The 14,494-nt window shown below is 52.2% G+C and overlaps 1 protein-coding gene across 3 annotated transcripts in view; it reads left to right on the top strand.

Annotated features, from left to right (window-relative positions):
* Window positions 1-14,494, top strand: part of TFCP2L1 (transcription factor CP2 like 1) — a 60,024-nt gene that overhangs the window by 19,613 nt on the left and 25,917 nt on the right. For all 3 annotated transcript variants that reach the window (XM_036420993.2, XM_036420996.1, XM_036420995.1), the window contains exons 4-6: window positions 12,292-12,368; window positions 12,883-12,988; window positions 13,517-13,623. In XM_036420993.2, the coding sequence (XP_036276886.1) occupies window positions 12,292-12,368; window positions 12,883-12,988; window positions 13,517-13,623 (290 nt within the window). The remainder of the gene's footprint in view (window positions 1-12,291; window positions 12,369-12,882; window positions 12,989-13,516; window positions 13,624-14,494) is intronic.

Raw genomic sequence — 14,494 nt, 5'->3', positions numbered from 1 at the left:
TACCATTCAAGTACCAACACAAATCAGTGTTTGGAATGCTGACCAATCAGCGGTCCGAGGCCCCTGATCTGGAATCCTGGCAGGGCCCCTGAGCTCTGACCTCGCCATCTGCTGGCCCCCCCGGCTGCTCTCCACAGTCCTGGGTGTGGCTTGGGAACTTGGGCCTTTGGGGGAAGAAAAAGGGAACAATTTTTGAGAGAAAAGTGTCAAATAGTACCATGGCCCTGGCAGGATGTGCTTGGCGGTCAGAGAGTGGCCTGCACACCGCACACAGGGTCGCTGGTTCGATGCCAGTCAAGGGCACACACCTGGTTCAGACCCCAGCCCCTGTCGGGCACGTGTGGGAGAAAACCAGTCGAAGTGTTTCCCTCACATTGATGTTTCTCTCTCTCCCTCCCACTCTCTCCTAAAAACATAGCACTACAGGCAGTCCTCGGGGTACATCGGACTCCATGTTTTGTGGTTACCTCACCATCTCCTATTTATTTATAAAAAAATAGTTCCGTCATTTTGACGTATGTACATAAGTACTTTATGTTTTTATTATTTATTTAGCTTAACTAAAGGTCAGGGATTATCTTTTACATTTTTTTCTTTTTACTGTTTCCCTTCATTACTGCTGTGTCTGTGCTCCATGTGAGTGACGTGGGTGCTTATGGAGGTGGGTTCCGACTTACGGTGAAAATTGCCTATGGTGCACCGTAGGAACGGATCTCCAACAGAACCTGAGGACCTGTATACCTCTTACCCAGCTTCCCGTCATGCTGACCTGTCACTGTGCAGCCATCGAAGCCAGCAGGCACTGCGGCAGCTGTGAAGTTCGCTGCGGTCTCCATTGGACGGTTACCGTCCCCTCTGCTGCCCGGCTCCCATGCAGGACCCCGTGGCCCTGCATGGCCATGATCCGTGGTCTCGGTCTGACAGTCCCTTGGCCCTGCTTGTCTCCTGTGACTTCACTTTCAGCCGCACCTGGCTGGGTGTGCACGGGCCCCGTTTGGGTCTCCCTGGTGTTCCAGTGACGAGAGGGAGGCTGGCACTCCTGGCCAGGGCGCCTCGGCAGTGCCGCCGCCTGTGGTACAGCGTGCCAGGGGCTGATGCTCAGCTGTCTGCCGCTGGTGGCTGTGACCTTGATGATTTCGGAGTGTCTGCGGGTTTCTCTGCTGAACAGTCACCGTTTTCCCTTTGTAGTTAATGAACATCTTGAGGGAGACACCGGAAGACAGACTGGTGTCTCCATTAGCCTTAAACTTGCACCCACTGTTTGTGCCATCCACTGGGGCGTCTGCTTCCCTCTGCTTCCTCCATTTGGCAGTTGGAACGCTACTGCAAGGAAGAGCTTTCTCTTCACCATCAGTTTACGTATGTATGCTATCATGTAGACCCGGGGGCGTTTATTTTACTCTGTGGGCCAAATCCAACACTGTCCTCTCGTCGGCCGCTCACCCCGCGGCCGCTGTGGCCGTGGGGCTCCCTGAGCCGGCTGCTGCGTCTTCCGCCTGCCTCACCTGTCTTCTTCCCGAGCGTTTCTCCATCTGACTTACGAGAGGCGTAACACACAAGGGGCATGTGTATCCCCTGCCCCAGATGTTCCTCTGACGTGTCTTCCGTGTGTGACCAACTCCTCTACTTCTGTGCGTCCAAACACAGGCTGGCCATCTGCCAGGTATTGATTGGCGATCACTGAGTGCCAGGCAGAGGCTGGGCCTGCCACCTCTGTGAGAGGGGGTAAGCGTCTCACCCACGGGCCCCGGCAGGAAGCCCTCAGGACTGGGGTGTGGCTGAGCTTTTCTCCCTGAAGCGCGCCTGTGTGGGATGCTCTGTCCACACACTTGCGTGGCACTGCACATATGCAGGTGAGACCCTCTGAAGTGACCCTCTCGTCACTGGAACACCAGACAAACGCCACGTGCTGGCCAGCGCGTAGCACTATGCTCCCTGCCATCAGAACAGGGCTGCTGGCGCCCAGCCCTGCTTTCTCCGCGGTAGTGATGGCCTCCATCATGCTTTATGTGGCGTTAATTACCCACAGCGGTAACTGCTGGAGAGTAAACAGCCTGTAAGCCTTGGCTGGCCAGGGCAATTGCCTCCTGTTCTTGGGAACATTGTGATCTGGGCAGGAGGCCCTGCCCTGGGTTCCGCTTGCTGGGCAGAGCCACTCCGCGGGAGAGCCCGGTGGGCACGGCCAGGGGAGGCAGGTCGGGGGGTGCAAGGGGGGACACGGGTGGGCCTGCTGGCTGTGCCTGCGTCATAGCAGCGGTGTGGGCTGCCCCCACTCAGGCCGGAGGAACTTACCTAGTCACGTAGCCCAGAAGACCTCCCCCTCGTCACCCCCTTCCTCTGCCCCCAAGCCCCTTCCGGTTGAGGGCTGAGTCATCCCGGCCTGGGGGCATGTCCTAGTTTGGCTTCCTCCTGGCTGTGACCTTGGGTGGCCTTGGGCGCAGGGCTGGAGTGCAGCGGCCTGGGCATGGGCAGGCAGGGCTCAGTGCAGGGGGAGCGTGTAAGGCTTGTTGTTTGAAAGTGGCAGCGTGACTGGCACTTACTGAGGGCTTGTCACAGGCCAGGCCGAGCACATTGCTTCATCCAATCCTCACAGCTGCCGGCGAGGAACATTGTGTGGGTCCGAGCCTGAGCTGCAGAGAAGTTCCTGAACTTGCTGGGATGTAGAGGGTCTGGCTCAACTCTGTCTGACCTGACGTCACATCCTCTTGCCCTGGCCCAGGCCCCAGGCTGTGCTGTCTTCACTGCCACCTTGGGCACAGCGCTCCTGCCTGGGCCTCGGTTTCCTCCCCTCTGAAATGGGCTCAGTCAGACTCTACTTGCGGGTTCTCAGGGTGTCTCCCAGAGAGAGGCTGGGTTGAGGACCTCTCTCTCTGTCTGACTTCAGGTGCATGTGTTTGGTGTTTTATTTATGAAATGCATACTGTTTTCCCCAAGTGCCCACCTATATGATGGGCTCCAGGTACCCGCCTGGCACTGGAATGAAAATGCCAGCCATTGTCCCTGTGGACACCGGTTACATGCTTGGAGTGGGATGAGCACCCGCCCTCCCCCCTTTTTTAAATTCATATGTAATATATTCCTAGTTTTTAAAAAGTTGATGCTGAAAATGTACATAATTTAAAAGGGAAGTATTTTTTAAAAATTATTTTATTTTATTTTATTGATTTTTTACAGAGAGAAAGGGAGAGGGAGAGAGAGTTAAAAATGTCGATGAGAGAGAAACATTGACCAGCTGCCTCTTGCACACCCCCTACTGGGGATGTGCCCGCAACCAATGTACATGCCCTTGATCGGAATCTAACCTGGGACCTTTCAGTCTGCAGACCGATGCTCTACTACTGAACCAAACCGGTTTCAGCGGAAATATTCTTCTTTATCCACCATCAGACTCACAAATATAAGGGCATGTGTATAACATCCTAGCTAATAAAAGAGTAATATGCAACTTGACTGTCACTCCAACACAAGATGGCTGTCCCCATGTGGTTAAAGATCCTGCTCCCATGTGGACACAAGATATCGATAGATGGCCAGCAGGGGAGGGCAGTTGGAGGGACCAGGCCTGCAAGGGAGGGCAGTTAGAGGGACCAGGCCTGCAGGGGAGGGCAGTTGGGGGGACCAGGCCTGCAGGGAGGGCAGTTAGGGACAATCAGCCTGGCAGGGGAGCAGTTAGGCATCAATCACACTGGTAGGGGAGTGGTTAGGGAGTGATCAGGCTGCAGGCAGAAGCAGTTAGGGACAATCAGGAAGGCAGGCTGGCAGGCAGAAGCAGTTAGGAGCAATCAGGAAGGCAGGCAGGCAAGCAGTTGGGAGCCAGCAGTCCTGGATTGTGCGAGGGATATCCAACAGCCTGTTTAGGCCAGGATCGGGCCTAAACGGGCATTTGGACATCCTTTGAGGGGTCCCAGATTAAAGAGGGTGCAGGCTGGGCTGAGGGACACATACCCCGTTCATGAATTTCATGCACCAGGCCTCCAGTTTAAAATAAAAGTACAATCATACTGAGTACATAATATTCAGCACTTTTTTGATGGCATAGTTTGGTCTCAGGCTGTTTGTGTTCGCAGTGTTGAGAATATTGTCAAAATGCCCAGTGGGCTGTGACGCACTGTCTCCCACTCCAGCAGGTGTGAGGGCCACGCCCATCTTTTGTCCTGGAGGGCGGGCGTGAGGCTGGTGTGGCACTGTCTGCATTTGGCACGCCTGTGACCGTTAGGAGGTGGAGCATCTTTTCACACTCTGCTTGTTTGGTTGAGTTCCAGCTCTGCTGCTTGCTTTAGGAAATTTATGTCAAATCCTGCCGCCATGAGTTATAGGTCTGTCACATGCCAGTACTGTGAGGAGCTGGTGTGTGTGTGCCAATTGGTTCAGGTAAACTGGTAAGTCGACCCCGAGAGCTTCCAGCCTGGCTGGGGAGCTACAGCATAGCCGTCATGCAAGATAGCCGAGGGGGAAAGTTGCAAAGTGCACAAAGACGTTGAGAGGAAGCTGGAACATCCTATAAAAATGCAAATAAAGTTTTATTGGAACACAGCCAGGCCCATTCACTCACATACTGTCTGTGGCTGCTTCCTGGTTTCTATGGTGGAGTTCAGTAGTTGTGACAGAGCTATGGCCCACAAGGTTGAAAATAGTTACTGTCCGGCCGGCTTTTACAGGGAGACTTTGCTGATGCCGGGCCAGATGTTATGCGTTGTGGTTTCGTGAAAGAAGGAGGAAGCAAAGGTGTGCTGAGCCCTACCTGGGCCAGGCACAGTGTGGCGTGCAGTACGTGTGAGGTTCCTTTCATTTTCCTTGGAAACCTTTTCTCTTCCATCCCTTAGACTCATTCTCCTGCCCGTTTCTGTGTGTGGTGGAGGTAAGGAAGGGGAGGAGTGGATGCTGAGCTCCGGCCTGGGGCTGGGGGAGAGGGGACTCCCCAGCCCTTGCAAATCTTCAGGGCCCTTTGATCTGGATCCAAGCCATTCTTCCGGGGAGGAGCCCCCTCTGCCCGCGGGCTGAGGATGGAGTGCTGAGCTGGGTGGGGCAGGGCTCCGTGCATTGCTGGTGGGGGTGGGGAGGGGTGGAAGATCGTGTGGCCGGCACTCCTCTACCTTCTGGTGCTCCAGGCCTGCCCCCTCTGGGCTGGCTGGTGGCTATGGAGGACAGTTTGCATCACCTGGTGCCAACCCCTTCTCCTTCCCTGCTTTAAAGGACCTTGAAAGCTTTGAGGCTGTGAAAAGGCCCTCATAGCTGCTCGCCCTGCACCGTCCATCAGTGCCCTCACTCAGGGCGCATGCAGGTCCAGCCAGAGAGGCCGTGTGCCAGCATGCAGGGCTGGACGCACCTTCAGTCCTCCCACCACCTCTGTGTTTAAGTACCGACACTGCCCACTTTTTGGGGGCGTGGAAGCTAATGCTCACAAATGGGGTGGGCATTAGCTTCCAGTAGCCAATAGCAAGTGGTGGGTCCACATGTGAGCCCAGGCTCCACCTCTGGGTGCTGACCAGGTTCCCAAGGTAATTTTAGGGTTCGTAGAAGAACATCGATTGTTGCATATCTATATAATTTTTACAATTCTGTTTGTGGTATATTTTTTAATGTATCATTTTCATGTTTTTATGTTTCTTTTTTTGATATATACTTTTTATTGATTCAGAGAGGAAGGGAGAGGGAGAGAGATAGAAATACCAATGATGAGAGAGAATCATGGAATGGCTGCCTCCGGCATGTCCCCTACTGGGGATTGAGGCGGAAACCCGGGCATGTGCCCTGATGAGGAATCAAATCCCGGGACCCTCCAGTCCACAGATCCACTGAGCCAAGCTGGTTAGGGCTGTAGTACATGATTTTGATGTTGTATTTGTAGGGATGATATACACTTAAAAAATTAAGTTTGGAAAGTGAGTTGATAGATAAAATAGGCCCTTTATGTTGCAGACTGTTTCTAATTTCATTGTCAGAATTGTGAGGTGGTGTGTGACTGAGTGGGGCAGCCAGTCACCCTGCACCCTGTGGGGGCATTGGGTTTCACCTAGCATGTCCCTGGCACAGAGGGTAGCGGCGGGTGTACAAGGGCCGCTGAACAGAAAGCAGTGCAGAGCAAGGACCTGCCCAGCATCCTTCCCCACTCCATGGTTGGGTGTGATGGAAATATTTTAATTTTAGATCGATTGAATGCTACAGAGAATAAGAGAACAAATAATCATGCTCAACACAGTTTTTCCAACCTTGCCAAATTTGCTTCTGATTTTTACTTTTTTCTCATTTGCTGCCTTCCCTCTTCCCCAGAAGCAAAACCAATTTGTGAAGGTGGTGTTGGTTTGAAATTGAGTGCACATTCGTAAATTTTTACTCTTTGCACAGTCAGCCCTAAAAATAAATAGTATTGTTTTGCATGTCTTCAAACTTTATACAAGTTATTTATATGTATATCATCCTGTAGCTTTTTTGCTTAATATTATGTTTCTGAGATTTTTCCATGTTGTTTACTGAAAGTGCCATTTGTGCCAAAACCGGTTTGGCTCAGTGGTAGAGCGTTGGTCTGCGGACTGAAAGGTCCAGGGTTCGATTCCGGTCAGGGGCATGTACCTTGGTTGCGGGCATATCCCCAGTAGGGAGTGTGCAAGAGGCAGCTGGTCGATATTTCTCTCTCATCGACGTTTCTAGCTCTCTATCTCTCTCCCTTCCTCTCTGTAAAAAAATCAATAAAATATATTTAAAAAGAAAAGAAAAGAAAGAAAGTGCCATTTGCTATTCCATTCCAAGTTAAATAATAGAATTAACATCTCTCTTTTCTTATTGTGCATCTGTAGGTTATTGACAGTTTCCCCTGTGATGAGCATTTTTGCCCGCACAGCAAGTTCTGCGTTAGGATATGCCTGTAGAACTGGAATGAATTTATTATATGGTGTGAGGTAGGGATTTTTCCATATGGATAACCAGTCATCCTGCACCTCCGAAAAGCTGTCTTTTTTCACTGTCATAGGTCAAGTTTCCAAGTATCTGAAAATGCATTTGTGAATTCTTCCCCTGCTCCATTGATCTGTTTATCTCCATGGGGAAAAAAAAATGACATGGCTTTGGTACTGTAACCTTCAGAATCATATAAAAGGTTTAGGAACCTGTGTTTCTCAGAGATGAGTTTTTCAGAAGGAAAAGAATATCAAACCTTATGCCACAGTGTAGTTACATATCCGCATACACTTCTTGGTTCAGAGAACTAAGACCACGGAGCATAAGGATTTGAGCCTTAAGGGAAGAGGGAAAGGTTTAGGTGTATGAACAAGGGTCATGCAATAAAGTGAATATCAGAAAATTCAGGAGGAATGAAATAGATAGACTCTGTGAATATTTGAAGCAAGAAGACACTGTGAGGAGTAGTTTGGCTAGGGTTTAGTCCTTGGAGCCAGAGAGACCCAGGTTTGATCTTCAGCAAGGTACTCTGGATCATAATTTCTTCATCTATAAAATGGGGTCGCCCTGCCTGGGTAGCTCAGTTGGTTGGAGTTTGTCCTGGTACATCAAAAGGTTGGGGGTTCAATTTCCGGTCAGGGCACATACCTAGGTTGTGCGTTAGATTCCCCCCTCCCCCTGGTCGGGGCATCTATGGGAGGCAACCCATTGATGCTTCTCACATCAATGTTTCTCTCTCTCCCTCCCTCCCTTCCTCCCTCCCTCCCTCCCTCCCTCCCTCCCTCCCTCCCTCCCTCCCTCCCTCTCCATAATCATTAAAATAAAACAAACATATCCTTGGGTGAGGATTAAAAAGAAGGTATCAACAATGGATTTTCCTGATGGATTGTTGAAAGGACTAAAGGAAATAATGCACATAAGTGGCCTAGCAGTGACCCAGGCGTAGCTGAACACAAGTACTAATTAGTAGTTATTTGTTACCTTATTTCCTTGATTCTAAGACCACCTTCATCTTTCTTTCCCCACATTTTGCAATTCTGAAATTAGAACAGGCTTTCCTGTGATTTCCTGCAGTGATTTCCTTTTGCTCTCAGATCACTGTTTAGATCACTGTTTAGATCAGTGATCTAAGAGCAGAAAACGCAGTGTTTTATGGCAGGAAGGTGGAGTCAGTGTGCTCTAAGGTCATCCTGGGACTCATCCTAAAGGAAGAAGGAAGGAGGGAAACAGCATCTTAACTTGGGGTGGTGAGGGTAGGGGTGCTTTTAATGTCACAGATGCTGCGGGCGGTAGAGCGGGATAGATGGTGATGGAAGGAGACTTGAGCTGGGTGGTGTATTATAGAATTGTACACCTGAAACCTATATGATTTTATTATTATTATTTTATTTTATTTTATTTTTTTAATGTATTTTATTGATTTTTTACAGAGAGGAAGGGAGAGAGATAGAGAGCTAGAAACATCAATGAGAGAAACATCGACCAGCTGCCTCTTGCACACCCCCTACCAGGGATGTGCCTGCAACCAAGGTACATGCCCTTGACCGAAATCGAACCTGGGACCTTTCAGTCTGAAGACCGACACTCTACCACTGAGCCAAACCGGCTTTGGCTGAAACCTATATGATTTTAATAACCATTGCCAGACCAATAAATTCAATAAGAAAAGAAGATGCTGTAGACATTTGCTGAGAAGTAACTTCCAGAAAGGAGAAGTTGACAATCATGTAGAACTACCCATGTCCTCGGACCAGCAAATGACACCCCTTGTAGGATGTGGCAAAGAGTGCAGTAGATTCTGGAAACATTTATTTTCTGCTCCTGCCTCTGTCACTGACTGGCTGTGGGAGCTTGTCCAAGTATAACCTCTCTTAGCCTCTGCTTGCTTTTACCACTGGGCTCTTCCCACACACTCCATCCTGTATTCTGAGGGTCAGGTGACTTAATACCTAGCAGACTTTACCACTGGATCAGCACCCAGTGGGCGGAAGCTGCCCTTACTGTGTCCCTAGACACACCTCTCCCCTCGCACCTCCTTGCTACAGTGCTGAGGTCTCATTCATTCTTCCCTTCAACTATCCCCCTCCTGCCCACTCTTCAATGTCTGCCTCTAACGTTATCTCCTCCTCAAACCTTCCCACCACCCCTCCCCATTCTGGGTGAGTGTTGCCTGCCTCTTAGAGGATTTTTCTAATTTTGCCTTGTAGTAGTGCTTTTCCTGTGCAGTTCAATGTATCCCAGCAAATTGCTAACCTTTTGAGGGCAGGAGTGTGTCTTGCTTTTGCAAACCCTGCAGTTCAACACAGTAGTATAGCAAAGAATAAGAAGTCATGGTCAAGCTTTTGCTGAGTACTGACTATTCGTCACACAGGACAGTCAGTGGTGAGCTAAACAGCCTGTGCCTTCACTTCCTGGCCCCACCCATGCCCCAGGGAGACCCCGCCAAGCAGAGGAATGCCTGTGCACTTGAAGTTGACTGATATTTCCCCTTGCACACCAGCTGGAGGATGGCCAAGAGTTTGGGGTTCGCAAACAGCTGTCTTCTGGATGGTGCTCTGCTGAGGGGAGCGGGGCTCTGTGGGGCAGGCTGGGGAGGGAAGCTGAGCGCTGCCCTGTTAGGGGCCCGAGTCAGGAGGTGCCATGTGCTGGGAGGGGCTCGAGAGTGCAAGCAAGAGGAAGGGATGAGTAGGGATGATCTGGGGGAAGCACACAGGTCAGGGCTCTGCTGATGGAGGAGGAGGAGGTGTGGCCTGGGCCTGGGTCAGGGCTCTGCTGGTGGAGGGGGAGGCTCTGACCGGGCCTAAAGCCCCACCTTAGAACTGCTCTGTATGGAACAGCAGGTGCCTCCTGCTGGGCATGAGCTAAGGGGGCTGCAGTGTGGTCAGTATTCACTGAGCCGTGGGCCCCTGTCCGCCCAGGTAATGAGCACTTGGCACTGGGCCTCATGCCAGCGTTGCACTCCTGGGCACAGGACACTGGGAACCAGGTGCCGTGTGACAGGCTCCGTGTTATGTTGCCTCAGAGGAGTGTTGGCTCAGGAGCCTGGGAATGTGTGTTAAAAATCCCACTTTTTCAGGAAGTTAGAAGTTAGAAGTGTTGGTTACATCTGCAAGACCTTCCTGTGAGTTGCGACTTCTGAACTGGCATGTGGGCAGGACAAGAGTTTGGGGTTCGAGGGCTTCCCTCTGGCATGATGCCCTGTGCGGGCCGTCGCATGTTCCTCTAGTGTCTGCCGGGCCCGTAAGACAGGCTGGGAAAGCTGGTGGAGGGGCCCACTTCTCAAGAAGAAGGTTTGCCGATGGCTGTTTCTGAGCTGCGGGAGCTGGGGCCACTGTGTCCACCACCAGCTCTGTGTCCGAGGCGTCGCACCGGGTTCAGCACGTAGTTGTAGTCAGCAAATGTTTGGAACGAGTGACTTAATTTTGTATTTTTGTCCATTCTGTTCATTGTCTCTGTGTGAGTGGGTATGTTAGTTTCCTGTGGCCCCTTCAACAAGGCCCTGCAAGCATGTTAGCTCAGAGCGATGGAGGGTGAGTCTCCGGCAGGTCTGGAGGCTGGACGCTGGGAATCGGCCGGGCCCAGCTCCCTGGGGCCTCAGGGCCCGGTCTGTTCTCTGCCTCCTGTCCTGTGGGGCTCCGGGAGGTGTGGCTCCTCCTCCCTCCCTCTCTGTGTGTTAGGACACCTGTCCCTGTGCTCTGGACACAGGACACAACAGGCCGAGTGCCTCATCTCATGCTTCTTAGCTTGCTTGCATCTGCAGGGACTCTGTTTCCAGATTAGGTAACCCTCAGGTCCTGGGGATGAGGGTGCAGACTTATTGGGGGGGCACCATTCAGTCCACTATCAGGGGTCTTAGTGTCTTTCTAATCAGTTCTCGTTTAGCTATTTTAAAGACTGTTAGCGGCTGGGATTGTGTGTCCTAGCTTTTGTTTGATATATATATATATATATATATATATATATATATATATATATATATATATATATTTTTTTTTTTTTTTTTTTTACTACAGCTAGATTTCACTCCCCTCCTGATTTTAGGTTCAGAGAGTCCCCCACTGACGGTCCGATAAGTAGTCATTCACGTCACAATAAAACCTTAGGAAATTAACATTTAAATCCTGTGGTAACTTGTTTTGATATCTGCTGTGAGGTGAGGGTCTGCACTTAGAAAAAATAGCCAGTCTTAACAGGCACACACACACACACACACAGAGAAGAGAGAGGAAACCTGCAAACCCGGGCGGTCTGAGCCAGGGCTGGGCTTCGTTAACTTGGTGCCACAGCCGGTTCCTGGTGCCACCACAGGCACACTGCGGGTACCAGGGCCTTTCTGTTCTATTTTGGCAATTTCTTGTAGATGATCATTATTTTAAAAAAACCTTTTTTAAACAGTGAATCAGATTTACCAATACCAACTATTAAATAATCTATTCTGTTATTTGCAAAGCTTTATTAAGCTGTGGTAGATGCGAGGGTGTGTAGCGTTGTGGTTAAACTTACTTAACGTGGGCAAAGTGACCTCGTTTGGTGTGTGGCCTTCCCACCTGAGAATGCTGGGGCTTTGTTTAGGCTGCACTCAATCTGCGAACAACGCGTGTGCGGTGGGTCATAGACACTTGCACGTTTTCGCTGTTACTGTAGATCACATGTGTTAAACACAAGGCCCGCGGGCCAAATCCGTCCCGCCAGGCCTTGCAATGTGGCCCGCACCGCGCTGTCATCACTGCACTCCGCTGCGTTTCCATCACAATGACAGTTTATGACTGTTCAGTAAACCATTCGGCCCGCGATTTAGGCTGGATTTTAGATTTTGGCCCCTTCTCTGATTGAGTTCGACACCCCTACTGTAGATGAACCTTCCTTCCTTTTTCACTCTCAGCAGCTTGTGCTGGCTCGGTGGCACCGAGCAGAATGCCCGCACCCTTTTCCATCTGTGAGATTCTTTAACTCGGAGGAGCTCTCACTGCACCTGGACAATGATTAACAGGCGTTCTCTTCGGTGTTACACCTGCTCTCCCGAGGGGCGGGCGGCTGTTTACTCCCACATGGATTTCCGCAGCTGATCTCTGTCACAGTGTGTGTGGGGGGCATTCTTTGTAAAGAAATACACAGTTACATTCCATCGCTGTGATGCCCACTGCATCGGGTTGGATTCTGTTTCTGTGAGAATTGTAGAGGTGCTGCCTCTCCAGGGCCATGTGGTGTGTTACCCGGGGTGCCCTTGGCCCAGCCAGGTGGCAGACAGACGGGCTGTCCGTCCAGGGGGCACCGGAGCTGACGCTGGGCTTTCCCGGCCATGAGCCGGGGTGGCGCTGAGTCGGTCGGGAGGCCACTAGCTGTGAGCCCACATTGAGAACACTCAGAAACGGGGAGTGTCCTCTGCACTTCCTCCAGGTCAGTCTTACGAAATCCGGCTGCTGGAGAATCGGAAGCTGGGAGACTTCCAGGATCTGAACACAAAGTACGTCAAGGTAAGTCTGTGGGGTGCTCTCCCTCCCTGAGGGTGGGTGGGGTCACAGCGCTGGGCGTGCTGTGGTGGTCAGGGGTGGCATGGGGTTGGGAAAAGCCCCAGAGGGAGAGTGGCTCCTGTCTCCCCCCACTGACCCCCACCCCGGCGCTCTCCCAGGGACTAGGACGGGCCACAGCCGAGAGCCGGAGTGGCGCGGGCTGAGGACAGGCTCTGGGCTCCGGGCTGGCCACTCACTGAGCTTTTCTGAGCTTCTGTGTGCTCATGTGCACAGAAGGACTGACAAGTAGCTGTGTGTGTAAAGCATTCTGTAGTCACGGACACAGGGCAGGCAGCAGACTTCTCGCTGCCGCTCGTGTTGCTGGGGTTCTGTGGGGGGAGTTGGGGCGCCCCGGGCGGAAGGCTCCAGGAGGAGCAGCCTGGAGGGTGGGGTTCCCTGGCTCAGAAGGCGGCAGGTGGGCTCCTCTGGGTCCCTCTTGGCGCTCACACTCAGCTCCTCCCCCCTGCTTTCCCGCCAGAGCATCATCCGTGTGGTTTTCCATGACCGCCGGCTGCAGTACACGGAGCACCAGCAGCTGGAGGGCTGGCGGTGGAGCCGGCCCGGGGACCGGATCCTGGACCTCGGTGAGCACGTTGGGGTTCTTCCTGGATGCCACCTGGGTGGGCGGGGCCTCTTAGGGCACTGTCCTGTGTGACACCCTGTGGGAGCTGGCAGAGCCACCAGGCCTGCTGCCAGGGAGCCCCAGGGCAGCTTTGAGGAGGATCCCGCACTAAAGGGTTTTGGTGAGTGATACAGGGCAGGCTGGCGTCACAGGTGGCCGTGGAGATGGAATATTGGGGGTCAGGCAGTGGTCTGTATCCTTCATCCACAGCCTTTGGGCCAGACGGGTTTTGGAATTCAGACGCTGGGATGCATCGGAAATGCCTCCAGCAGGCAGTCGAGCACAGTCCTTTCAGCAGCAAAATAACACGACTGTTCACGCAAATTGGCATTAAGACTAACAGCTTCATGGCAATCCAAGCCAGGCCTTCTGCCAGAGGAGCTTTGCACGGCCTGATCGTTTGGCATCTCCGTGTGGTCAGAGTGGGGCTTGCGATGGTCCCGCCTTCAGCGTCGGGCGAGGCTGACAGTTGCACTTTGTGTGTGCGCAGATGTCCCACTGTCTGTTGGTATCTTGGACCCCAGGGCCAGCCCGACCCAGCTGAACACAGTCGAGTTTTTGTGGGACCCTTCGAAGAGAGCCTCCGCGTTCATTCAGGTACGCGGGGGGAGAGGGGCGGTGCCCGCTGGGGGGTACAGGAGGGGGGCTGCCCGCTGGGGGTACAGGAGGGGGGCTGCCCGCTGGGGGTACAGGAGGGGGGCTGTCCACTGGGGGGTACAGGAGGGGGCTGCCCGCTGGGGGTACAGGAGGGGGGCTGCCTGCTGGGGGTACATGAGGGGGGCTGTCCACCGGGTGGTACGAAGGAGGGGGGCTGCCTGCTGGGGGACACATGAGGGGGGCTGTCCACCGGGTGGTACGAAGGAGGGGGGCTGCCCTGTGGGGGCGTCCATGTTGAGTTTCTTACACCAGCCCCTGCAGGCCTGCTGGGCCCTGCCCTCTGCTGGGGCCGGGGCTGCAGGGATGCAGTGTAGAGTGCCCATAACCAGAGCTTGTTGGCCTCGGGGCTGGGAAAAGGATGGGAAAGTTTTAGAATCCTGTGTGCAGTTTGCTTATGAATATGTAAGCTTTTTATAAAATACAGTCTTTCCTAGCATCAATATTTTGAGGTAAAAAACAGTCCTTTAATAGTTTCTGTTATCAAGTTAATTTCTTAACGGTCAAGCCCTGTGCATGGGTCCAACCTCATGGTCAGCACAGCAGCAGGCGGAGCTGGCTAAGAGCGTGGCCGCATGCGTGCTGAGCTGCCCATGTGGCTCTCCCTCCCGGCCGGGCCCTTTGTGAGCCTATTTTCATCAGAGAATGAATATAAAGCCATCACCACAGTGCCCAGTTCCTAACAATGGCTCAGTAGAAGTTAATGATCCTTTTCCCATAATTATAATATTCTTGTACTTTAAAGTTATTACCTTATTATTGTTATCATAATATGCATTGTGCTAATTGAAACAAACAGCATTATAACAATAAA

Source organism: Pipistrellus kuhlii, unplaced genomic scaffold (genome assembly GCF_014108245.1).
Source record: "Pipistrellus kuhlii isolate mPipKuh1 unplaced genomic scaffold, mPipKuh1.p scaffold_m20_p_7, whole genome shotgun sequence".
Classification (NCBI taxonomy): domain Eukaryota; kingdom Metazoa; phylum Chordata; class Mammalia; order Chiroptera; family Vespertilionidae; genus Pipistrellus; species Pipistrellus kuhlii.
This window is presented reverse-complemented; position numbering and strand designations above follow the sequence as displayed.